The 24847-nt window shown below is 40.8% G+C and overlaps 1 protein-coding gene across 2 annotated transcripts in view; it reads right to left on the bottom strand.

Annotated features, from left to right (window-relative positions):
* The window catches only part of LOC114705269 (protein FAM122A-like), a 58252-nt gene extending 37274 nt beyond the window's left edge, over positions 1 to 20978 (bottom strand). For both annotated transcript variants that reach the window (XM_028887073.2, XM_037199202.1), the window contains exons 1-4: positions 20842 to 20978; positions 16141 to 16348; positions 11591 to 11669; positions 1573 to 1626 (exon numbers count right to left, since the gene is read on the bottom strand). In XM_028887073.2, the coding sequence (XP_028742906.1) occupies positions 1573 to 1626; positions 11591 to 11669; positions 16141 to 16348; positions 20842 to 20872 (372 nt within the window). In that variant the 5' untranslated portion in view covers positions 20873 to 20978. The remainder of the gene's footprint in view (positions 1 to 1572; positions 1627 to 11590; positions 11670 to 16140; positions 16349 to 20841) is intronic.
* Between the last annotated feature and the right edge of the window lie 3869 nt (positions 20979 to 24847).

Genomic DNA, 24847 nt, shown 5'->3' with positions numbered 1-24847 from the left:
AGAACCTATTATCTAACATTGTAAATGTACTTAATACCATTAACTGTACTCTTAAAAATGGTTGAAATGGGGCAACGGATACAGTTCAGTGGCAGAGTGCTTGCCTAGCACGTGTGAAACCCTATAGTGCCAGCTATTCGAGGGAAGCAGAGACAGGTAGATCACCCGAGCTGGGGAGTTCAAGACCAGCCTAGGCAGTACAGTGATGTCCAGTTTCAAAACAAACAAATAAAATCCTACAAACCTCTGACTCTTTTGCCCCCTTTGGGGACTTTTTTCATTTTACTGGGTTGCCTCATCCAGCCTTGCTCTGTGGGTTTGTGCCTAGTCTTATTGTAACTTGCATGCCGTGTTTGGTAGATAGCCCTAGGAGGCCTGCTCTTTTCTGAGGAAAACAGAGCAGGAGTGAATCTGGGGGAGAAGGGAGATGGGGGAGAGGAACTGGGAAGAGCAGAGGGAGGGGAAACTGTAATGTAATATATGAGAGAAGAATAAATAAAAAGGAAAAAAATAATCCTACAAAGAAATCTTGGACAGAAGATAATACTAGTAATGTAAAGTTGAAGCAAATATTGTGGAAATTATGGACTATTATAAATAGAAATTCATATTTACTATCAGTACTGAGCTTTTATTAATAACACTTTAGAATTTCTAAAAATACCGTTTCCTTTTTTTCTCATTCTTTAGTATTTCTCTGTTTGTGGGAAGGGGGGACATATTGAGACAAAGTCTTTTGTAGGTCAGGTTGTCCTTGAACTCCTGATCTTCTTGCCTTCAGCTTCTGAGCACTGGGATTCCAGACATGCACCACCCTGGCCACTGTATCTTTGTATTTCTATTTTGGTTATAGTCAGATTCCTACAGTCTGCTAGCACAGTGGCGTATATTCAAAATGTATAAACAAACATGGTTTTATATGTACTTTGTAGGCACATATACTCACAGTTTTTATTGATGTTCTGTGTGATTAAAAGAGTTGAAAGGTTCAAGTATATCGCTCTATGGTAGAATGTATGTTTAACATTCACAAAACCCAGGGTTCAAACCCAAACAGCAAATAAATAAATAAATTTAAAGATTATAGTCTATAATGTGGACACTAAATGTCTCATGTAGCTCAAGATAGCCCTGAACTCATTATGTAGCTGACGATGACCTTGAACTCTTTATCTACCTTCTTCCATCTTACAAGCCCTAAAATTCCTGGCATGTGATACCACACCTGGCAATTCATCCATTTTGTTTTAGGAAAACATTCCTTGAATTAAAATTTTAGTTGCACATGATGCTTTTAGAATTATAGAAACAGCAGTTCCAATAATAAATAATAATATAGGGGCTGATGAGATGGTTCATTGGGCAAAGATGCTTGCCTCCAAGCCTGATGATGACCTTTTGATTGCCAGGACCTACATAGTGGAAGGAGAGAACCAGGTTCCACATGTTGTCTTCTGACAGCCACACACATGTCATGGCACATTCATAAATACACTCACAAATAAATAAATAAATTCAATAAAAATATTTCAATTTAAAATGAGCAGCTGTTAATTTTTAAAATTCTCTTACTTGTTTGATTTGGAAAATCCGGTTGGCAGATGTACGAGTGCGGGAAGGCAGGAACTGAAAATTAAAACATAAGAGTCAAACCTGCTTTAATGTGTCTGATTAATAATTTAAAATATGAAGTTAATGTTATATTGTCTAAAATACTTCTTGAGTGCCTATTTACAGTAGCAATGGCATTTGTTAACTTCAAAGCTTAAAACATTAAAATTGAATCTTGACTAAAGTGTTGCGTTATTCACAAATCTATATGTGTCAAAATTAAATAATTGCTCACAGAAGAAACATGAGACAAAACATCAGTAAAAATGTTTGTTTACCTTGGAAGTTAGTCTGTTTTTGAGAAAGAGTCTCTTGTAGGCCAGGTTGGCCTCAAACTCCTTATCTAGCTGAGCCTCTCCACTTCTGAGTGCTGGGATTTCAGGGTTCACAACCACATCCAGCAACATTGCCAACTTTCCTTCCCTAAGACACTAGAGATTGACGTCATCTCAGTTCTCTTGCTGGTTTTCATCAAGCACTGGAGCTTACCGAGAGGTGTTACCAGGACAACATGCTCTAGCAGTTATGAAAGCATCAGCTAAGCTGTCACACACACACACACACACACACACACACACACACACACACACACACACACACACAGGAAACCTGAGCAGAACGATTTCATCAAGTATCTTAAAATCCTGCTGGTGAAAAGAAATTTTCATAGTATGGGTTGACTTAAGGCAACACTTTCAAGTAGTTTCCAAAATTTTACTCTTCGTTGCTAAGGTACTTGTTGCCTAGGTCCTTTCTCTTTTTTTCAGAACTACTTCCTCCTTTTTTGTCTTGTCTCAAAGCTTAGAAAAACCCACGTAAGAGGAGAATGAAAGAATGAGGGGATTCAAGGCTAAGTATGGACATAAAGCTTCAATTACCCTCAGAATTTATCTATTCTATGTGTAGCCTGGTTGTTTCCTAAAATGCTTGGTGTGAATTGATCTTTAACTAACTTTCACATTCTGAATTTATTTGTGGTGCTGGGGAATCAAACCTAAGATCTTGTGTAAGACAGGCATGTGTCCTAACACTAGCCTACATACTCAGCCTCATTATGTATTAAGAACACACTGAGTGGAGCATTTCAAAAATATCTAACAAGTATCTACTATGTGTCAAAGCACTTTTGCTAGGACCTAAGGTTCCAGAAGTAACAAGGCAATCTTCCGGACCTTGAGAAAATCAACCTCTAGTTAAGAAAAAAAAAACAAAGTAACTGCCAAAGCAGAGTTCTGACTGTGGGAATTCAAAGAAGACTGGTGCCTGAGGTCTTACAATAGGCCTCACAGAGTAGATAGGAATTCTGTTTTTTTAGATTTATTTATTTTATTATTGTATGTGTATGAGTGTTTTGCCTGCATGTATATATGTGTCCAACACATGTGAGCCTGGTACACTCGAAGGTCAGAAGAGAGCTTTGGATGTGCTGAGACTGGGGTTACAGATGGCTGTGAGCCTCCATGTGGGTGCTGGGAATTGAAGCCAGGTCTTCTTCAAGAGGAACTAGTGCACTTAACCACTGAGCCGTCTCTCCAGGCTGAGGTAGGCATTCTTAATGTGTACAGAAGGTATTCCAATGAAGAGGAAGAACAACTCAGGTAGAGAGGCATGTTCCAGGCACAGAGAGGCACAAGGTGTTGAAAACTTGCTGGGAGGAAGGAGCAGGAAATAAATTTGGTGAGAAGTGGCTGAAACTGAACTGCAATTTTGGGAATTTAGACTTTGATCTCAAAAGAAAGCAAAGTATAAGTTTCTCCACATTCTTAAATCTTAAAGATCTTTTAAACAAGCAAGTTTCGTCTGCTTTGAAAGGTTAAAAAAAAAAGTAGCAGCAATATGTGGAAAAATTTCAAGTGAAGGAAGCGGGGATTAGAAGCAGGGTCTAAAAAATAGACCTTAATATATCATATATATTATATACTATAATAAGAAATGTTGGACATGATGATGCACACCTGCAATCCCAGAACTCAGAGACTGAAGCAGAGGATGAGAGTCCCGGGCTAGCCTGGAATACGTAGTGAGACCTTGTTTGAAATGAATCTTGCCCCTACTGTGCTGTTTTATTTTGGAGTGAAATAAAGTCTTACTTGGTACAAATATTTGCTTTAAGAAAAACATTTAGACAGAGGGCTGGAGAGAGGGCTCAGCAGTCATGAGTGTGTGCTGCTCTTGCAAAGGACCTGAGTTCAGTTCCCAGCACCCAGGATGGGTGGCTCACAACTGCCTGCAACTCCAAATCCAGAGGATTCAACACTCTTTTCTGGACTCCATGGGCATTTACACACACACACACACACACACACACACACACACACACACACACTTAAAAACTAAAGTAAATATTATTAAAACACACACACACACACACACACACACACCCCAATATCAAAAATCATTTAGACAGTGGGTTTCGAGAGATGGCTCAGCAGTTAAGAGCACCAGCTGCTCTTCCACAGGACCTGGGTTCAATTCCCGGCACCCACATGGCAGCTCACAAGTGTCTGTAACTCCTGTTCCAGAGGATCTGACACCCTCACACAGATATGCATACAGGCAAAATACCAATGCACATAAAATAAAAATTAAAAACATTTAGACCAAAAAAAAAAAGAACAACCAAAAGAGACAAGAAGTGAATGTCCAGTGGGCAAAAAGTAGAATGGGAACAGAAACCCAAGCCCGAGTGGACATGTGTAGGAGTAGGGGACAGAGAGAAAAGGCTTAAAGTAGCATCTGATTTGAGTTGGGCCTTGTAAAGTGAGGAAGTTGGCAGCATATTCCACAGAAAAGTGAAGATGTTCGATATATTTTAGGCAAGGATATTAACCTGTTGTGCAACCAGGAAGGGAGAGAAAGAAGAGAAGGCTCTGTTGCCAAAAGAGTTGAAAATGATGGAGAGTTTTATAAGCTATACTCAATTTTTTAATTGCAGAAAAATGATCTGCTCCAGTAAATATAAGAGAATAGCGAGTAGCAGGATATACTCGGCAGCACTATGTTTTAGATTTGGAATGGACATATGCAGGTGCTCAGCTCTGAGCATGGTTTAGTTCCTAGCCAGAGGATGGACGTGGACCAGCCTTTTCTAGTCATGTTCTTGGCCTGATGTTTCAGTAACACTGTGTGCCTGTGTGTGTGTGTGTGTGTGTGTGTGTGTGTGTGTGTGAGAGAGAGAGAGAGAGAGAGAGAGAGAGAGAGAGAGAGAGAGAGAGAGAGAGAGAGAGAGAGAGAAGCAGAAACAGAGACAGAGACACAGAGGCAGATTTTTGGAAATAGGGTCTCACTATGTAACCCTAGTTAGCCTGGAGCTTACTAAAGATACCAGGTTGTCCTTGAACTCACAGAGATCCATCTTCTGCTTTCTGAGTGCTGGGATTATATGCATGCACCATCAAGTCTGGCTTTACTCGCTGAACCATCTCACAGGCCCATTGGCTATTTTCTTGATGCCTAGGACCATGCTTTCTTCCAGAAAGCTTACAAAAGCTCATGCTTTTATAATTCAAATTACAAGAAAGTTCACAATAGGTAATGTGAAATGTTAATGTTTATGAGGCTTATAATCTAATCGAAAAGTCATGGTAGTATCAACTTAAGTATATACATATCCCCTACATAGAACTTTTACATTAGCTGAATTATCATTAGATATTATTGTGAGAGAGGAGAAAGGGTGTGGAAAATGTTCCAAACTCATTATTAAAGACTTCTTGGAAGATATTTTTAATTGATACTTAATAGATGGTGAAGAGCCAGTTTGGTTTGAAGCAAAGGTCTAAAATTTCCCATTGGAAATCTTTGTCCAGGAAATCACAAATGACATTGTGTTGAGAAGGACTGAAGTGGACCTATAGAACCGTAAGCCACTGGAAGACTTTTAAATTGGATACCCATAGCTCAAATATTTGATTGGCCAGTTCTTTTAATAGTACCAGTGTGGAAAATTAACCAGGAAAGGCAAGAACTCTGGAAGCAAGTCTCCCTCCCTCCAAGTTAAGTGGTGCAGGTGGCACTTGTGAGGAAATTGCCGTGTGTGTGTGTGTGTGTGTGTGTGTGTGTGTGTGTGTGTGTGTGTGTTTTCTTGTGTGAAACAAGATACTGAGGTTGAAGTACAACTGGGTTGTAAAGCTCAGTGGTAAGAGGACTTGGTTAGCTTGCTTTAAAAGGCCCTAGGTTCAATCCTCAGGACGGATCCTTTCCTGAGATGTTGATAAAACTTGGTGATTGTCTGTTGTGTAAATTCTCATTGGGCCTTTTTCTCCTAGTCTGGGAGGATGAATTCCTTGGAAGGAAGCAAGAGTATTGGGGCCAAGAAATGATGTCATCAGGGTGGAGTATGTGCATGTTTCTGGATGTTTAAGGGAAATAGAAGTGAAAGGGCCCGGAGTGTGTGCTAGCTAAAACTCATTCCCAAGAAGTATATCCACTGTAGAAAGGAAGAAGTCAGTCTGAGATTTTTTTTTTCTTTTCTTCAAAAAGCATAGCTGGGTATGGAGGCCTATGCATGCCAGCATGCTAGAGTTTGAGGCAGGATCTTGAGCTTGAGTTCAGCCTATGTTACATAGAGATAAGAGAACTAGATAGGGAACAAACTTAGTGTGTAGAGATACTAAAAGTTTTAAAAATTAGATTTAAAATGTCCCAGTTTTACTATTTTTAACCCATTCCCCATTGCAGTTGCTTCAGATAAAATGCTCAGATAATCCTGAAGGAAGGTTTGTAGGCTGTGTTTCGAGATCACTCTGCCTGATTCCAGAAATGACTCAAGGAAGCTTATGTTAGTACTTTCCAGGAATGAATGTGGACTGCATCGACAGAGTACAGAACGGTGTCAGGAATGAGACGAGACACTTGCTACTAAGGGAGCATAAACTGATTTGGAGCTTGTGGCAGCCAATGTGCAAAGCTAATGTCCTAGCAGATAGATATCATGGGTTGTACAGTTCAAATGTCTGGGCCTACTGTGGCAGCACATTCCTGCAACTCCAGCACTTGGAAGAAGACCTCAAGTTTGAAGACAGCCTGGGTCACACAACTAAATCCTGTCTTTAAAAAAAAAGGGAAAGAAAGAAAGGAAGAAAGAAAGGAAGGAAGGAAGGAAGAAAAAGAAAGAAAGAAAGAAAGAAAGAAAGAAAGAAAGAAAGAAAGAAAGAAAGAAAGAAAGAAAGAAAGAAAGAAAAAGAAAGAGAAGGGAGGGAGGGAGGGGGGAGGGAGGGAGGAATGAAGGAAGAGAAAGAAAGAAAAAAGAAAGAGAAGGGAGGGAGGGAGGGGGAGGGAGGAAGGAAAGAAGGAAGGAAGGAAGGAAGGAAGGAAGGAAGGAAGGAAGGAAGGAAGGAAGGAAGAGGAAATAGGTAGGTTGATTAGGAAAACCAACACACTCTTTGTCATTTCACTAAAGGTTTGTTATTCTCTACAAAAGGGCTAGCTGCTCAGTGGAACTATGCTTCTGAGGACATTCAAAATTAGTGAGGTGGAGGCAGAAGGACCCCAAGTTGGAAGGCAGTTTAGGCTACCTAGTGAGAAGCCATGAAGACTGAATGAAGAGTGGTTGTGAGGGGCTGGGAAGAGGTGGGCAGTAAAACTTGAGTGTTCACACTTGGTTGAAAATTTTTAAATACTATAGAAATGTACAAAGCAGAAGTCAGATTTGTCCTGTAACTGCATATTCCAGAGATAACTACTAACAGCAATTTGATAAACACATATTTACATGTTGTGTAAATATCTTGGAGTCTAATTGCTGGGAACATAGATTATTAATAAAGCTACTGAGAATGGGAGAGTGTGGACATGGAAGGAATTTGGGTCTCTGATGAATTCCCTGAGCCATTGAATTAGGCAATCCTGAAACCTCCTCTGTTATCTGAGTTCTTACAGCCTAAGCTCCTTCTAACTGGATTTTGTTGCTTCTGCCTACCACACTGTAATTCATCATGTCATTCTCCCGGATAACTTAGCATTTCTGTACTAATGTAAGCATAAACTTACATATGGCTTCTATTAATGAAATGACACTTGGACACAATACAAACATATGCCTAGTGCTGTCATAGCAAGCTAAATCAATAAGCACTGAAATCCCCATCATGAAGTAAGTTAAATGACCTGAATTTTTTGCAACCTGGACTAGTTCTATAAGATGGTTTATTTAAAATACACATTGTATTAGCCTGACGCTTATGTAAACTAAGAGTCTAGAATTTCTCTAGAATGGCATTAAAATGCTGGGTACATGGTTATTGTCTACACATACTATTAGTACTAAAAACATCTTGAGGCCAGAAAAATGGATCAGTTGGTGGCATTTCCTATGCAAACCTGAGCACCTGAGTTCAGATCCCCAGCATCTATATAAAAGCCAGGCATGATGGTATGCACCTGTAATGCGGGAGCTGGGAAGACAGAGACAGGAAGATCCCTGCAACCTGCTGGTCAGCCGGTCTAACTGAATTGGTATGCTCCAGGTTCAGTGAGAGAACTTGTCTCAAAAAAATAAGGTGAAGGAACATCGAGAAAGGCACCTGATAGTAAACTTTGACCTCCCCAATTATGCACCTACACATACACCTACACATGCAGCCTTGTAAACATACATACACACACAATACATCTAATATTTATTGACCAGCATGTGCAAGTTATTTATTATGAAAGATGTAATTATCAAAAGAAGCCTATAATATCAATGTTATCATAGTCTCATCTTACAGATGATGCAATTAAGGCATAGAAAAAGTCATTTGGCCCCAAACAATTGAGCTGAGCTTTTATGTACAGTGTTATTTATTAGTGTCCTTACATTTCCACCCTTCAACAGAAACTAATCTGCCTTAATTATATCTCATTCTTTTCTCCGATGAAATTGCTTTTACAACTAAACCCAGGTCCTCTGCAAGGCAGCAAGTGCTCCTAACCACTGACCCATCTCTCCAACTCCGTCATCGGCCTTTTGCCGTGGTTATTGTAGAAGCGACCTCCCATTGAAAACTCTTGCATCTATTTTTGCCTTCTTCTAATCTTCCTTTGACTCTAAAGACAAGGTAATCTAATTTTTTAATATATGTTATTTTTGAGATAGACTGTCATGTAACCCAGATTGGCATTGAATTTGCTGAGCTTGTAGCTGAGAATGACTTTGAACTTCTGATGTTTCTGCTTCCACCTCCCAAGCTTTGGCATTCCAGGCATGAATCATCATATCCAGTTTATGTGGTACTGAGGATCAAACCCAGGGCTTTGTACATGCTAGGCAAGCACTCTATGAATTGAATTATATCTCCAGCTCATGAAGACAGGGTAATTTTTAAAGACCTTATTTTTATTTTTAATTATGTGTATATGTATGTTTCTGGTCTTTGGCAACCAGAAGAGGATGTCAACCCCCCAGAAACAGGAGTTGTACTGGGAACCAAGCATGGGTGCCGGGAACTCCAGTCCTCTTAAAGAGCAGCAAGTGCTCTTATCCACTGAGCTATCTCTCAGCCCCCAGGGTAATTTTGTTTTTGTTTCTCCGTAAAACCAAGTTGTCCTGGAACTTGTTCTGTAGACCAGGGTGGACTTGAACTCAGAGATCCAATTTCCTCTGCCTCCTGAGTGCTAGGATTAAAGTCATGAACCCCAAAGTGATTTTTTTTTTTTTTTGGTTTTTTGAAACAGGGTTTCTCTGTGTAGCTTTGCGCCTTTCCTGGGACTCACTTGGTAGCCCAGGCTGGCCTCGAACTCACAGAGATCCTCCTGGCTCTGCCTCCCGAGTGCTGGGATTAAAGGCGTGTGCCACCACCGCCCAGCCCAAATTTTCAGTTTTAAAAAAATCACTTTGAGCCGGGCGGTGGTGGTGCACGCCTTTAATCCCAGCACTCGGGAGGCAGAGCCAGGAGGATCTCTGTGAGTTCGAGGCCAGCCTGGGCTACCAAGTGAGTCCCAGGAAAGGCGCAAAGCTACACAGAGAAACCCTGTCTCAAAAAAAAAAAAAAAAAAACTGAAAATTTGTTCATAGCAACAACTGCCTTAGAACTCTTCAATGACTTCTCGTTGATCGTAAAATAAGACACAGAATCTCTAGCATGACCTGAATGCAACAAAAACATCCTGTATTTTTGAATTGTTGGTTGGTTGGTTTTTTGTTTTTAAGACAAAAATCTTAGAGTGTAGTTCAGCGTGGCTTCACTGTAGAGCTCAGTTCTACCCTTAAGCTCCCAATCTTCCTACTTTGGCTTCCCAAGAACTGGACTTACAGGCATGTGCTTCCACACCTCAGTCTATAAGATTTTGTACTAATCTAGTGGCCGGCCCAACCACATGTCTTCCCATCTTTATACTTCCATCCATTCTAGCTCCAATGTACTCCTTTCAGATCAGTGCATACCCTATTTTCCCCACATTATATTTCTTTCTTCTTCCAGCTCATCAAATATGTTCCTTTCTTTTTGGATTTTAAATATCATTTTATTTTTTAAATTAAAATGTAATTACATTGTTTTCCTCTTCCCCTTCCCATGCACTCCTATGCTCTCTCTCAAACTCGTGGCCTCTATTTCTTTAATGATTGCTTATTTCTGAATTTATTATTTGTGCATGGGGGTACGTGTATGCCATTGCACATGAATATTAAGGTCAAAGGAAAACTTTCAGGGGTCAGTTTTGCCCTTCCTCCATACATGTTCTAGGAACTGAACTCAGGAAGTTAGACTGGAGGCAAGCAGTGTAGGGGAGTAGAGAGGGAGTGGAGCAGGAAGGGAGGAGACTGAAGGGAGCTAGGACGGAAGAAGGAGGGGGAGGGGAGAGGAAGTGAGGAGAGAGGAGGCATGGGAAGGGGGAAGAGGGGGAGGAGAGAGAAGGGGAGATGACAGGAGCAAGGGAAAGGAGGTAAGGGAAGTGGGGGGGTGTGGAGGGAAGAAGCAGTGGGAAGAGGAGAAGATGGGGAGGGAATGTGACTTAGGGTCCAGGAGAAGGAAAGAAGGATCAGTATAGACAGCTTCCCAGTGTTTTATGAGGCTAGTGTTACCCAGACACCCAAGCTAGTAAAAACGTCACAAGAAAACGGGAGACTAATGGTAAAAGAAGATTTATCCCAGGAATCTGAAGGTGATTCAACATAAGAAAATCTGCATAATACACCCTATTAATAGAACAATGGGAAAGAACACACAATTATTTGCACTGATTCAGAAAAAGTACTACAACAATTCAAACAGGTAGAGACAGATGGGAACTTCCTTAGCATGACAAAGGCCCCTCATAGATTAGTCAATGGTGGGAGGCTGAATCGCCCACCATTCCAACAGTAAGACAAAGATAAGCACTTGTTGAAACTGGAGAGGTAGTGATTCAAACATGGGGTGAATGCACAGAATATGGCTCATTGCATCCTTAAAATAGTTCATTGAATGTTGTGTGAGCAACAATTTACATCATTTAAAAAAATTTATATGATGAATCATTTATTCTTTTGACTTACTGACCTATAGGAATCTTTCCTATTTTCCTAGCTTTAATTAGCACCAAAGGAGTTATAATTTAGATTGCCTGGTAACACCATAAATAGAAAATTTTAACTACAATTCCAGAGGAACATGAGATAAAAGTTTAACTAAAAAGGGATGAAAACTACTTTTAGGAAAGCCTGAGAATGGAGTGGAAACTAGATGGCTTTACATACAAAAACATATCTTTGTGCTAAATTCATAAGGGATTTAAAAGATAATGAAGTTGCAGCTGCAGCAAAATAATTAGAACTGTATTGGATGTGTTTGTTGTCCATTAGTAACATTTAGAGAAGCTGTTTCTCAAAGCCAGAACTTTCTAGAAATGCACCTTCTCAGGCTCCACCCCAGACCTTGTGAGTCAGAAACTCTGTAAGGTGAGACTTAGGTGCGTTTTACCAAGCCTTCTGTGTTCCACACTCAAGTCTGAAAGGCGCCAATGAAGACCAGGAAGTGTGTCTTACCCAGGAATGCCACAATAAGCATTTTCTTACCAAAGCATGGCGATTCAGAAATGGTGAGCTGTTCCTTCTCATTCTCACGGTGTCAGCTTGGAATCCCTGTGAATTATCACTAAGACAAAAGAAAACATTGGACATACAAAATCCATCACCAACTTTTTAAAGAAATAGAACTTAGAGAAGAGGGGCACTATGAATGCAAATGGTGGAGATATCTGTGCAGATGGTTTACACACAGATAGAGACAGAGACAGGCTTACTCATCTAAGTTTAGACAAGTTTCACTGGAAGGTAAGAAATTCTCAGCTACACCATTTTCCCTCTAATTGTTACTGTAACCTTGGAAATACGCCATTTTTGTGTAAACTTGTAACTGATTTAATTTTATGATCAGAACTATAATGTACAAGCACAAATTCGCAGTGTCTGAACTGTTACATAAAGAACCTCACCCAATAAATAGCAGGACTCAAAGGAACTGAGAACGTCTGCGGGTAAGTGTTGCCCTACTCTGTTAAAATGGTTTGGAATTCATTGTGTGCGCTAAGAGATTTCACATTTAAAAAATCCAGACTCAATATTTCCATCTTCAGTGGAAAATTTGCAAGTTTGTGCAACCCTGGATCACCTCCCCACACTGCAAACAGGAGCAGACAAGCTCAGCCGCCAACCACTGCACACTGAAAATGGCGTCTATGTTCCCAGCCGCACTGATTGATGTCTCCACAGGTGGCCTCAAACTTATTTGACCTTATCACCTAGAAGATGTCACCTTTCACTTTTTACATTTCATTTTATTAGAGCTTTTCAGTTGAACTCCTAAGAAGTCACAAAAAGAATTCCCACGTGCCATTTATCCAGGTTTCTCCACTGACTCCAAAAAATCATCTTCAACCAGGAGCAGTAGGTGGTACATGCCTACAATCCCAGCACTTGGGAAGTGGAGGCAGGAGAGTCAGGAATTCAGTGCCAGCCTTAGCTACAGAGTGAGTTTGAGGCCAACCTAGGCTATATGAAACCTTGTCTCTCTCTCAAAAGGAAACATCTCTAACACCTTCTTCTTGCTGCTCATAGCCAATCAAGCGCCAGTCAGTTAGGCTGAACCCCTCAGCTCTATTTTCTGTCCATCTCATTCTTTTTAGGAGCGTTGCCAAAAACCACTTCAAAGCACTTTTCCTTATACACAAACTGCACAATAGTCTCTTTGGCCTCCTCACCTCTGTTCTTTGCCTATTCCAAGCTATTCAGCAGACTTGCCAGGGGCACCTTCCTGAAGAACAGCTTGCTCTCTAGCTCACAATTTCCAGTGGCTGTTATCTACCACATTCAGGTCTTTAGTGTGACAGTCAAAGCCCTCCACAGTCTGCCTACAGACTTTTGGATTTCAGGGAGTAGGAAAATTTCAGAACAAAATCTAGACACAAACACAGCTTCTCTGTTTTTCTTTTGTTCAGTACAGCACAGTGAAGGGAGCAGGGTTCACAGCAACCTAGTCTGTAGTTTAAAACTAACAACAAGAGAAGAACTTATGGGCTACAGACACAAAGCAGCCTTGATCAGTATACATTATATATACATATATTGAAATATACAGAGTCTGACAAATGTAATTACTTGTGTTAATCTGAGCTTTATAAAAATTTAAGGAAATAAGAATAGCAGCCACTTATTTGATTATTACATATCATACACATGTATTGAATGATCTTACTGAACCCCCAAAATATGTACAATTAATAGTAGTTCATTTTAAATATTATTAATTTTTGTCTATTACTTTCCTGTGATAGTGGGGGATGGAGCCAATGCCTGGTACGTGGTAACCAAGTGCTCTACCATTGAACTATATTCTCAGCCCTCCTTTTATTCAATGAATTGCTTCAGTTGGTTTGGACTCATTTCACAGCTCAGGTGGGACTTGACCTTGAGGTTCTCCTGCCTCAGTCTTCTATGTAGCGAAGATTACACGCAGGCCTTTTGCCACCCGGCCCATTTAATATTTTTCTTGTGAAAGGGTATTATGTTATGTGGGGGGCAAACAGCCTTCAAGTACAAAATAGTCCTGCCTAGAAAGGAACAATTGGCAACTGCATTACACATTTATGGTGATGTTTCAACTAAAAATAGACTAGTGGGAGGGAAGGACCTTTTTTGAGATCAACAGATGAGTAGAGGAGCAGGCAAACATTAAAGCCAGTGATACACACCAATTTGACCGCTTAGCTGTCTGCGTATACCTATGATTGTCTATTTCCAGAATTATTCCGTATACTTGAAATGTTACCCAAGCTAATCATTCCTAAATTTTCTTTGCCTCCTTTAATTTTGGTCTGTTTCAGGTAAGGTCCTATGAAACTGAGGCCTGTTTCCACCTCTTTGTGTAGCCAAGGTTGACTTTGAACCCCTGATTCTCATCCATCCACCTCCTAAGTTTCCAAGTGCTAAGATTATAGTTTGCATAATACCCAGCTGTTCTTCTCTTTCCTCCTCCTCTTTCTGTACGTGTGTGCATTCTCTCTCTGTCTGTCTCTCTCTTGCTCTGTATCTCTGTCTCTCTCCCACATACACCACATAAACACACACACACACACACCCACATGTGCGTGTGTGTATGTGTGTGTGTGTGTGTGTGTGTGTGTGTGTGTGTGTGTGTGTGTGTGGGTTGGTTTTTAAAAACAGTCTCTCTCTATGTAATCAACGCTGGCCTTGAGCTCACTGAACTCTGGAACTCCACTTCCAGAATGCTAGGATTACAGGCATAGGCCACCACACCTAGCTGTCCTCTAACTTGAAAAGAAGCAGAGGCAGTGTGACTGGACCATGCTCACATGTCCCACATCAAATGGCAGTATGCAGCTTATCTAAGCAACAGTAGATCTGTATTAATTCTGGCAGCATGCAGCTTATCTAAGCAACAGTAGATCTGTATTAATTCTATTCCTGAAACAATCACTTATTAGGATGAGTACTATTCTTCTAGGTTAGTAAGAATTCAATAAACTAGGTAGTGGACAGACCTTGAAAGCACCACCCAGTAAGTATTAAGGCTTTGGGGACATACAGTTTCTGTTGTAACGTCTCTTCTAGGTCACTGTATGGACAACTGGGAAGCAAATGGGCATGGTTAAGTTCCAATATAACTTTTTTTTTCCACAAAATCAAACAGCAGTCTGTATTTGGCCAGTAATCAGTCTCTTGATTTAGTAACAGTTTAAATATAGAAGGAAGCCCGAGGGCCGTAGAAGGGGAAGCCATTGGCAGGGAGTCCAAAACTTGCTATTGAAAGGTTTGGTTTTGTGTGTTGGAGTAGGGCCTCACCATGAAGTCCTAGCTGACCTCAAACTCACTGTGTAGTCCAGGCTGGCCTTGAACTCAGCAATTCTCTAACTCAGTCTGCTTAGTCCTGTGAGTACAGGCAGATGGCATCAGATTAAGCTAAGGTTGGTGTACATGTTTATCTTCATGTGGTGATGGGGATCGATCCCAGGGTCTCATACATGCTAGGCAAACAGTCTACCAGAGAGTTACACCCCTATCTCAATTTCTAATTTTTTAAAGAAGGGCCAGAGAGCCGGGCGTTGGTGGCGCACGCCTTTAATCCCAGCACTCGGGAGGCAGAGCCAGGCGGATCTCTGTGAGTTCGAGGCCAGCCTGGGCTACCAAGTGAGCTCCAGGAAAGGCGCAAAGCTACACAGAGAAACCCTGTCTCGAAAAACCAAAAAAAAAAAAAAAAAAAAAAAGAAGGGCCAGAGAAAAAGGTTTTTAAAAACCTCACTTTTAAATATAGTATTGAAAAACTACCTTAAATATAGTGAGGTGCTTACTCAGTGCAACTTAATATGCCATGTTTTGCTGATATTCATGGGAGACCTGCCCTTTCCTAAACAGAAACAAAGGAGGGTGTACTGGGGGGTGGGAACGGAGGGGGTGGGGGGAAGAAATGAAAGGAGAGGAGAGAGGGGAAACTGCACTGGGACATAAAATAAATAAATTTAAAAACTGCCTTGAATGTAGTATTGAAGCTAAGTGTGATGGCGTATATCTCTAGCCCCAACACTGTTGTTGCCTTTAAACTCTATATTTACAGTTGTTCGTAGTTCTATGTGTGTGTGTTTGCTTGACAGCCCTTTCCATCTTCAGTGTGCAGGGGGCGGGGAAAGTGAGACAAAGGTGACCACTGCGCTGAGAAAATGAGGAAACAACCGTTATAACAAAGCTGGAGGCACGGGCAGAGGGATGTTCAGCTTCTTCAAACAGCGGCTAAGAGAGAAAGGGAAATCACAAAAATGCCATGCTCCACACCAACTGGTGGCTGTAGCTGGGTCCACGTAGACCCGTCAGAAGACAGTGGTCAGGGTCAGATATGTGTTAACCTGAGATGGGATAGGGCGGGAGTGGATGCCGCCCCTCACTGTGACCCATCCACTCCCTCTTCTCCACTAGGCTGAGGTGGACTCTAAAGAGACACCAGAAATAGGGAAGATGCCTGCAAGACCTTGATACGTGAAAGCAAGGCAATTCTACCAGATGCCGTTTTTGTCCAACACCCCCCTTTGACCCTTAGGTACGTCCACCCTGCTCACCCAAATCCATTGATCAAAGGGATGCTGCTGGATCTTCTAAGGAAGCTGGCATCTACAGTGGTAGGAGCTGCTGGCAGGCCTAACTCCATTTCCCTTTTCTCCTTGGCCAGTTTGGTGTTGAGGACAAAGCTGCTACTCAGTTGGAAATTTTGAAGGGTATCTGGCTCTTGGTGATTTGAGGACATGCTGCTGTCTTGATGCAGACAATCTGTGAGGAGAGATGCAAAGGGGGAAAGGGGAGAGAGGAGTGGCAGAAGCCCTTAGGTAAGTCGAGGCACTCACCTTTTAAGCCTTAGTGTTCCCAACACCTGTGGCCATAAACCTGGGCAGGACTGGCCTGAAACCAGTCCTGAGGTAGTATGTAAAACGTTATGACATGTAAGATCATAATCACTTATTTTTCATTCATTCTGGGAATAGAAGAAGAAAAACTTGATTATGCTCAGTCCTCACCTGGACCCCTAATTGCTGAAAAGATCTAAATCTCTAATACAAATGACCAGGTGAATTCTCCTCACTTATGTTTTCTAATCCATGGCAACAAGTAACTGTCAAAACAAAAACTATAGATTAACTGTCCTGAGGAAACAAGGGCAGCTCCACCTCTGCCAGCTCCTTTTGTCCAGTCAGACAATGCACAGTTAACTACGCAAGCAATTAGCATCCTTTCTGGCTCCCGAGTCCGGAGCAGCAGCGTAGCACGCGTGCAGTCTAGGGAGGGCCTTTCCGTGGCTCCTTTCCCGTGCTCTTCCTAGTGCTGTGCTAAAGGTCTGCTTTGTATCTGCTCCTCTGCTGACTGTAGCGTTCAGGAAAGAGCTGAGAGGAGTCACTTATATAGGAAGACTGTGCTTTCTGCCCTTTATGTCCGTTTTCCCAGGACTGGTCTGTCATCTTTTATGACTGACACCAACAAGCTTGCTTAATGGCATGTATGTTTCCTTTAACAGCAGACAAACTACACCTTTGTAATTGAAAAACACAACTAAAATCCAAAAGGGACAAAAAAGAGCAAAACACCGTGTTTCTGGTTTTGGCTTTGATAAATCACTTTCCCAACTGAACCAAATGTGTAGATAAATCTTCATTTTCAACTTTTTTTACAATAATCCGATATGAATATTCACAGTATATTAAATTTGGCTATTAGTCCAAGTCCTCAGCTGATGTACAGACATAACAGCGAAGCTTATTTTTTTTTTAATAAATATCTGAAAACACATCCAAATCAATGTTTCCACTTTTGGTAGTATTGGTGTGCTGTACTCATTTTAACATTGCTTCTACTTTATCTCTGCTTCTGCAACTCACAACACTTAACTTCTTCTCATTTAGAAATTTTCAGCACCATTTAATGAGTCCTACTCAGTGCTAAAATCCTAACTTCATGCTAATAATATTGGAGGTTCTGTTTGGTTGGTTGGTTTTGTTTTTTTCTGAGACAAGGTCTCACATTGTAGCCCAAGCTTACCTGGCACTTACCCTGTAGCACAGGCTGGCCTTGAACTTGTAGCAATCCTTCTACCTTAGCCTCTTGTATGTTTACCTTACTCAATTTTGTGCTTTTGTGTGTGTGGAGGGGGAGAGAGTACTGGGGATTGAACCTAGAGCATGATGCATGCTAGGGGAAATGCCTCACTGCTGAGCTATAATTCCAGCATGTTAGCAATACTATAAAGCCACACATTTTAGAAAACACACACACACACACACACACACACACACACATACATATATTTCTGATATATATATTTCTGATATATATATATATATATATATATATATCAGAAAAAAGTAAATGACCCTAGTGAAATGTAATTTTTTTAATTAAAATAGCCATAATATTCAAATATCACTTTGGAGTTTACAAAATGTTTTCACATGTCTCAATTGGTTCAATCATCAGCCTTGTTCAGCTAATCAGTGATGAGCTTAAACTAATGGAATTGTCTTGAGGTAGTATGTGAAAAGTTATGACATGTAAGATCATAATCACTTATTTTTCATTCATTCTGGGAATAGAAGAAGAAAAACTTGATTATGCTCAGCAGAATTAAATTATCTAAATCCCAGACATGAGGATGATTTGGAGTCTCCATTCCTGATGTAAGACAGGTTAATAATAGCTACCATTTATTGGGCACTTATGTGCCTGGTACTATCCTAATCACTTTAAATATGTGATCACATTTAAAGATTACAATAATTCTGTGAGGTAGGCACCATCACAATGCCCAGATTTCAAAGGAGGGAGCCAAAGCCCAGAGGGCTTATTCAAATTCCAACTACTAAGTGGCAAAGACAAGGTTCCTTTGCCTTTCTAGTTAGGTAAAAACATAGAAGAGGCACCTCTGAATGTTTCTCTGAACACTATTTCTATACTAATAAACACTCACTACATATTTATTAAATTGCTATATGAATACATGCAAATTTAAATAATCTATATGTGGTAGTTTAAATGTTGTTGGTCCCCACAAGCTCATAGGATTGTTGGGAAGCTGACTTTGCTGGAGTAGGTATGGCCTTGTTGGAGAAAGTATGTCACTGTGGGGGTGGGCTTTGAGGTCTCAGATATGCCCAAGCCATGCCCAGTGCCTCAGTCCACTTCCTATTGCATAGCCAGTATCATGTCTGTCTGCATGCTGCCATGCTCCCTACCATAATAATGGACTGAACCTCTAAAACTATAAATGAACCCCCCATCCCACAATTAAATGTTTTCCCTATGAGTGGCTGTGGTCATGGTGTCTCTTCACAGCAATAGAAACACCATCTAAGATACTATATTTCATAGTTTTATTGTAAAATATATACATTACTACTACGACTTTACAATGCATATAGATCCCCAAAGGTTAATGATATATAACTTGGTACCAGCAGAATCCAGTTTACCACCCATGATCTGAAAGGCATTGTTAAAGTTCCCTAGGTATTTGGAAAGTTTGTAAAATGTGGTTGTTAAAGCCGAGGAATGTGGAGTGCATGGAAAGGGTAGTGCTTAAAGACAGAAGAAAGGACTGTGTAACAAAAAATGTGGAGTGTACAAGTGAACAAAAAGCTCTTGCTGCTATCTTAATTTTCACATAGTACATTAATACTCTTGGGGATAATATGTTTAATGACTGTATTTTGAATAAATAGATGACGTTTCATATACCTAAGCATTTCAGATAGTTTAAAAAAATCTAAATGCAATAAGAATATGCAATCTAAATGCAATAACTAAGAAATAAGGACAATGTAATGACAAGGAAATACAATCAGGGACTGTTTCTAGAAAAAAGACGGCACACATTGCTTCTGATTTCCTACCAGAACTTGATGTTCAGATCCTATTGATGAAGACACCACACCCTTTGGTCACAGTGCATGAAGGATTCAAGCTGATATTGACTGGGAAGCTTCCTTCCCACTGGGTACCCTTCATAGGACTGGAAAGTGCTATATAGGCTACTGGGGGGGGGAGTCACAAGCATTCTAACCTAGCTGTGAATGCTGTGACTCACAGTAATGCTTAGCCTGTCAAGATATGCCCACGGGTACAATAGTGGCATGAATGTTATGGGGATAACCAGCCACTTTCTAATTACATTTAAGGCCCATTCCACAAGAGGAAGTGCATGCCTAGTATTGTAATTCTGACTAGGAACCTATGGCTGGGGAGCTCAGAGGCCCCAGGGGTGATCTTACTATTATTTTACTAAATGAACATAGTATCAAACTGCCCTCTAAATACACATTTTAATGTCTATTTAGTGTGTCTCAGTCCGCATTACAGAAGCTTCTTTGTACAGCAAACAGTGGTTAATGAAGAAACTTGCAACTTGTCAAAGTGCAAAGATTTAAGTGTTTTTTGAATACTCAGCCGTAAATGAGACATCTATATCACACCCTTCCACCTAAGTCCCAGGGAACATTGTGAAAGAGGTATAGGAAAGGTTTAAAGAGCCAGATCTGGGCAGGGCTTGAGTGGCATGTCACTCCCAGACATGACAGGATGGTTGCATTCATGACCTCACAGCAGCTATGGCTGCCTGCAAGGATCAAGCCAGTCAACATTCCAGCATGGAGTAAGGAGGGGTTCACAAACTCCCACCCCTTAACTGAAGAGCTACTGACAATTGATGGCTGCTGATTGAGGGAGAGTCCATTTTCTTTGGCAGTGTGCTCCCTGGTAGATTGACCATACTTTAGTGGTTGGCCTCATAACCATATGAATAGGGGCAGTACCAACTGGACTCAGTGGCTTATAACAAAGAAGAAGCTGTGAAGTTGGGAGGAGTTGAAGTGGGTAGGGTAGACTTGGGAAGAGTTAAGAGGAAAAGTAAGGTCTGAGTATAACCAAAATACATTGTACATATGTATGAAGTTCTCAAATAACTAATACAAACATTATACTTCCACATTATACTTAAAATAGACAAGGAAATGGTGGCACAGAAATAGGAAATGACTAACTATATGAGATAGCAATGATTCTATTCCTCAAAGGGAGGACTTCTCTTTCAAAATAGAAGATTCACATGTCAAAGAATGAAAACCTTTAAAGACATAGACAGGACTCAGTACAGGTGAGAACATCCAAAGGATCAAGTACTACAAAGCCAGCAGACTTCTGTACTCTACAGTGGCAAACCTGACATTTAAAGAGATTATTCTTACTTCTTCATATCTATACCTACACATTAGTATACTCACCATCAGTGTTTTCTCTTCCACAGTAGGCCATGATCTCAGATCAGTGGTATGCTTGGACCTTTTAGCTTAAAACTTATACTATCTCTTGCTCTGTATGTCCCAGTCTGCTGCCTACCTGCCAGTAGTCTCTTCTGAAAAAGGTGGCCCACAGGCGTGTCATAATCAGCTCCTTATTGGGTGGGTCGTCACAGCAACCTTAAAGTTACATTTCAACCTTCAGTTCCCACAGGAGCAAGTTAAAAAAAAAAGTTAAATCCCTGCCTATAAACCACAAATAACCCAAAAATCTCAAAAAGAATCACATGAAAGGCAACAAAGGCTAGGTAGACAACAATGATAGGAATAAAACTGGAGATGGGGGCTGTAGAGAAGGAGTTAAAAGTGTGTACTGCTCATAAGTTCAGTTCCCAACACTCAGCTCACAACTATCTGTAACTCCAGCCCTGATGGAACAGGTATCTCTGGCCTGCTTAAGTATATGTACACACACACACACACACACACACACACACACACACACACACACACACACACACAAATAAATAAATAAAATCTCAAACATTACAAGCTATTGCCATTGCTCCTGGTTATCCTCCAGAACTTGATGGTAAGACCCTGTTGTTGAAAACACCACATACTGGTATCGTAGAACAGGGGGCAATCAAGATGGTATTGACTTCATCTTTACTAGCTAACTTTCATAGTGCTGGAAGGTACTATGCATATTACTAGGGGAGAAATGTAATCATCACTCCTACTCAACAGTGAACCCTGTGAAGTATAGTAATGGCCAGCCTGGCAAGATATGTCCACTGGTACAATAGAAACAAAAATGTGGGGCTGGAGAGATGGCTCAGGGATTTTCTTTTCTTTTCTTCCAGAGGACCCAAGTTCAATTCCCAGCACCCACATGGCAGCTCACACCTGTCTGTAACTCCAGTTTCAGGGGACTGCAGCACCCATGGCAAAAACACAAATGCACTTAAAAATTAAATAAAATATATTTTTTAAAAAAATAAATAAATAAAAGAAACAAAAATGTTGCAGGAGTTAATGTGCTGGTTTGAATGAGAATGGCCCCCATAGGCTCATATGTGGAATACTTGGTCACCAGTTCGTGGAAGTGTTTGGGAAGGATTAGAAGGTGTGACCTTGTTAGAAGTGTGTCACTGGGGAAGGCTTTGAGGTTTCAAAAGGCTTGCACTGTCTTAGTTACTTTACTATTGTTGGGATGAAACACTGTGATCAAGGCCACTTATAAAAGAAAGCATTTAATTGTGCTTATAGTTTCAGAAAGTTAGAGTCTATGATAGTGGAACAAAGACACTGGGAAGGGCTACAGTATTTTGAAAACTCAAAGTCATTCTCGTTCTTCAGGGCTGTGCCCCCTGCGAGGCTCCCCATACTCCAGTAGATGGCCCTGCACCCGTGCACATACTGGCAGCACTGAATGAACCACTTGGGTTTACAAATCACAGAAAAAACCCATGACACTGGTAGGGAAATTGTGGTGGGGGTGGGGAGGAATTGGAGAGGAGGGAATGGAGGCAGACTTGACTGAAACACATTGTAGGCAAGTAGGAAATTCTCAAGCAATGGAAAAGAAAACCTGTAAATGGGCTGGCAAGGTGGCCCGGTGTGTAAAGGCACTGCCAATACTTGAGAACCTCGGCTTGCTACCTGGAACCCATGTGATGAAAGGAGAGAACCGACTCCCGCAAGTTGTCCTTTGACCTCCACATGTGCTCTATGGCACGTGCGTGATCACAGAACGATGACACAAAATAAATAAAAACCAAGTAAACCTGGAAATGATGACCAACATAGCACCTTTTTTCTCACACACACTTAAGCTTTTCCTAAATTGTTATGCTCTTAAAAGTTAGAGATTTGGAGTTGGAGAGGTGGCTCAGTGGTTAAAGAGCACTTGCTGCTCTCCTAGAGGACCTGGATTCAATTCCCAGCACCCACATGGCAGCCCTGTAACTCCAGTTCCAGGGGCCCTGACACCCTCACACAGACATAAATGCAGGCAAAATACCAATGCACATAAAGTAAAAATAAATAAATTATTTTTTAAAGTTAGAGATTCAACTAAATTAAGACTATAGTTTCAAAGACCATTTTAACAGTCCAAGAGTCAACTAAATTGTTTGACTTCTCACAGCTAGAGATAGTGAATGTACTCAACAAAGGATGTCTTTCTTGGTAGGTATTGGGAAGAAAACCATTATTTATTTTGCAACAATGAGCATTGTTGAGACCTTGAGATATAAATAGATACAAAATTTGCTCTGTGTTCTATGACTCTTGTGTCTGGCATCTTCAGCAATAGACTCTTACCATCAAGTTTTAGAGGGTAATGAGGAGCAATAGCATGTAATGTTAGAGATTCGATTTGTCTCGGTTTGTGTGTGTTGTTTTCTTTAAGAGAGTTCAGATTGTCTCTAAATGTAACTCAAGCAGGCCTGAACTCACACTCCTCCTGCTGCCTTGGCTTCTATTGCTGAGGTCATGTTTTTAATGTAGCTGGCAGATTAAATGAAGTGGCTGGTAGGGGCAGGGTGAGGCGGGGGGAGAGAGGATCTCTGAACCTTCACCAGTTCAAGGTTTTGCACAACCCATGAGTCATTTCTTTGGTTAAATAAGCTCCACTAAATTTAATTTGCCTAACATCTTTAACATTTCAATAAGCTTGACTAAAGAGTAAATACTATTAAATAATTTTACCAACAAAATAATAAAGAAACGATCCAAAAGTCCTTTGTAAGTCTTCATAATAGGGCCAGCAAGATGGATCATGGGGGTAAGGGAACTTGCTGCTAAGCCTGACAATTTGAGTTTAACCTCTGTGCCCCACATGGTGAAAAGAGTGGATTGACACCCTCCAGCTAGCTTCTTAGCATCAAATGTGGGCCATGGCACACATACACACAAAACAACAAATAAAGACACAAACTCTCATGTTATAATCAGAAAGCATAAACGCTGAGGTGTAAAATGACAGTTGTGTGTGGTAACTTTAATACAAAGCAACTGAATTGAGGAGACAAGGAAATTATTTTTGCCAAATGAAAAAAAAATATTTATTTTATTTATTTGTGTGTGTGTGTGTGTGAGAGAGAGAGAGAGAGAGAGAGAGAGAGAGAGAGAGAGAGAGAGAGAGAGAGAGAGAGAGAGAGAGAGCGCTTGTATGAGTGTGTGCATGTGCCAAGAGGACATTGGACTTCATGGAGCTGAAGTTACAGGTAAGTGAGCCACCAGACTTGGTTGGTGGAAACTGATCTCCTGCTCTTTGCAAGAGCAGCGAATGCTCTTAATCACTAAGCCATTTCTTCAGCTTGTTTTTTCCTAAAATAAAAATACTTAATTTTTAATTGCGTGTATGTGTGTCTATGCCACATCCCCGTGGGTTCACCGTGAGACGAGGGTGTGGAGTACTCTGGAGCTGGAGTTAAAGGATGTGGTGAAGCTGCTTGAGATGGATGCTGAGAAGCCAGCTTGGGTCTTCTGGAAGAGCAGCAAGTGCTCTAAGTCACTTGGCCATCTCTCTAGCTCTATTTTGCTGTATTTTCAAATTAATTCATAATTATTATATTTCCCATGCTTTTGTAACATTGGATGGTTGAAATGATGCAGTATCTTAGAAGGGATTTTCAGTGCTGAAAATGAGATGATTTAATATTTTTGCAGTTGTTATAATGCTGCATAGCATGTAGTTAGTGCCATGTAGGTGTTTTTTAAACAATTCCAGCTCTCATATGCATCGTATTATGATTGTTAGAATCTCCATAAGCCTTGGGAAGAAAATGAATCTTTTATTTTTGCCTGGTGCAGCTAAAACAGGCGATCTGAAAAAGAAATCAGACCATGGTAGACAGAAAACCAACAAAACCGAGGGATTTAATAAATGAGTAAGGGAGGGGTTAGGGTTAGGGTTAGGGTTGACTAAGAGATGACTCAGAAGTTAGGGATCTTGCTGCTGTTACAGAGAACCAGAGTTCCA

This window comes from Peromyscus leucopus, chromosome X (genome assembly GCF_004664715.2).
Source record: "Peromyscus leucopus breed LL Stock chromosome X, UCI_PerLeu_2.1, whole genome shotgun sequence".
NCBI lineage: Eukaryota > Metazoa > Chordata > Mammalia > Rodentia > Cricetidae > Peromyscus > Peromyscus leucopus.
This window is presented reverse-complemented; position numbering and strand designations above follow the sequence as displayed.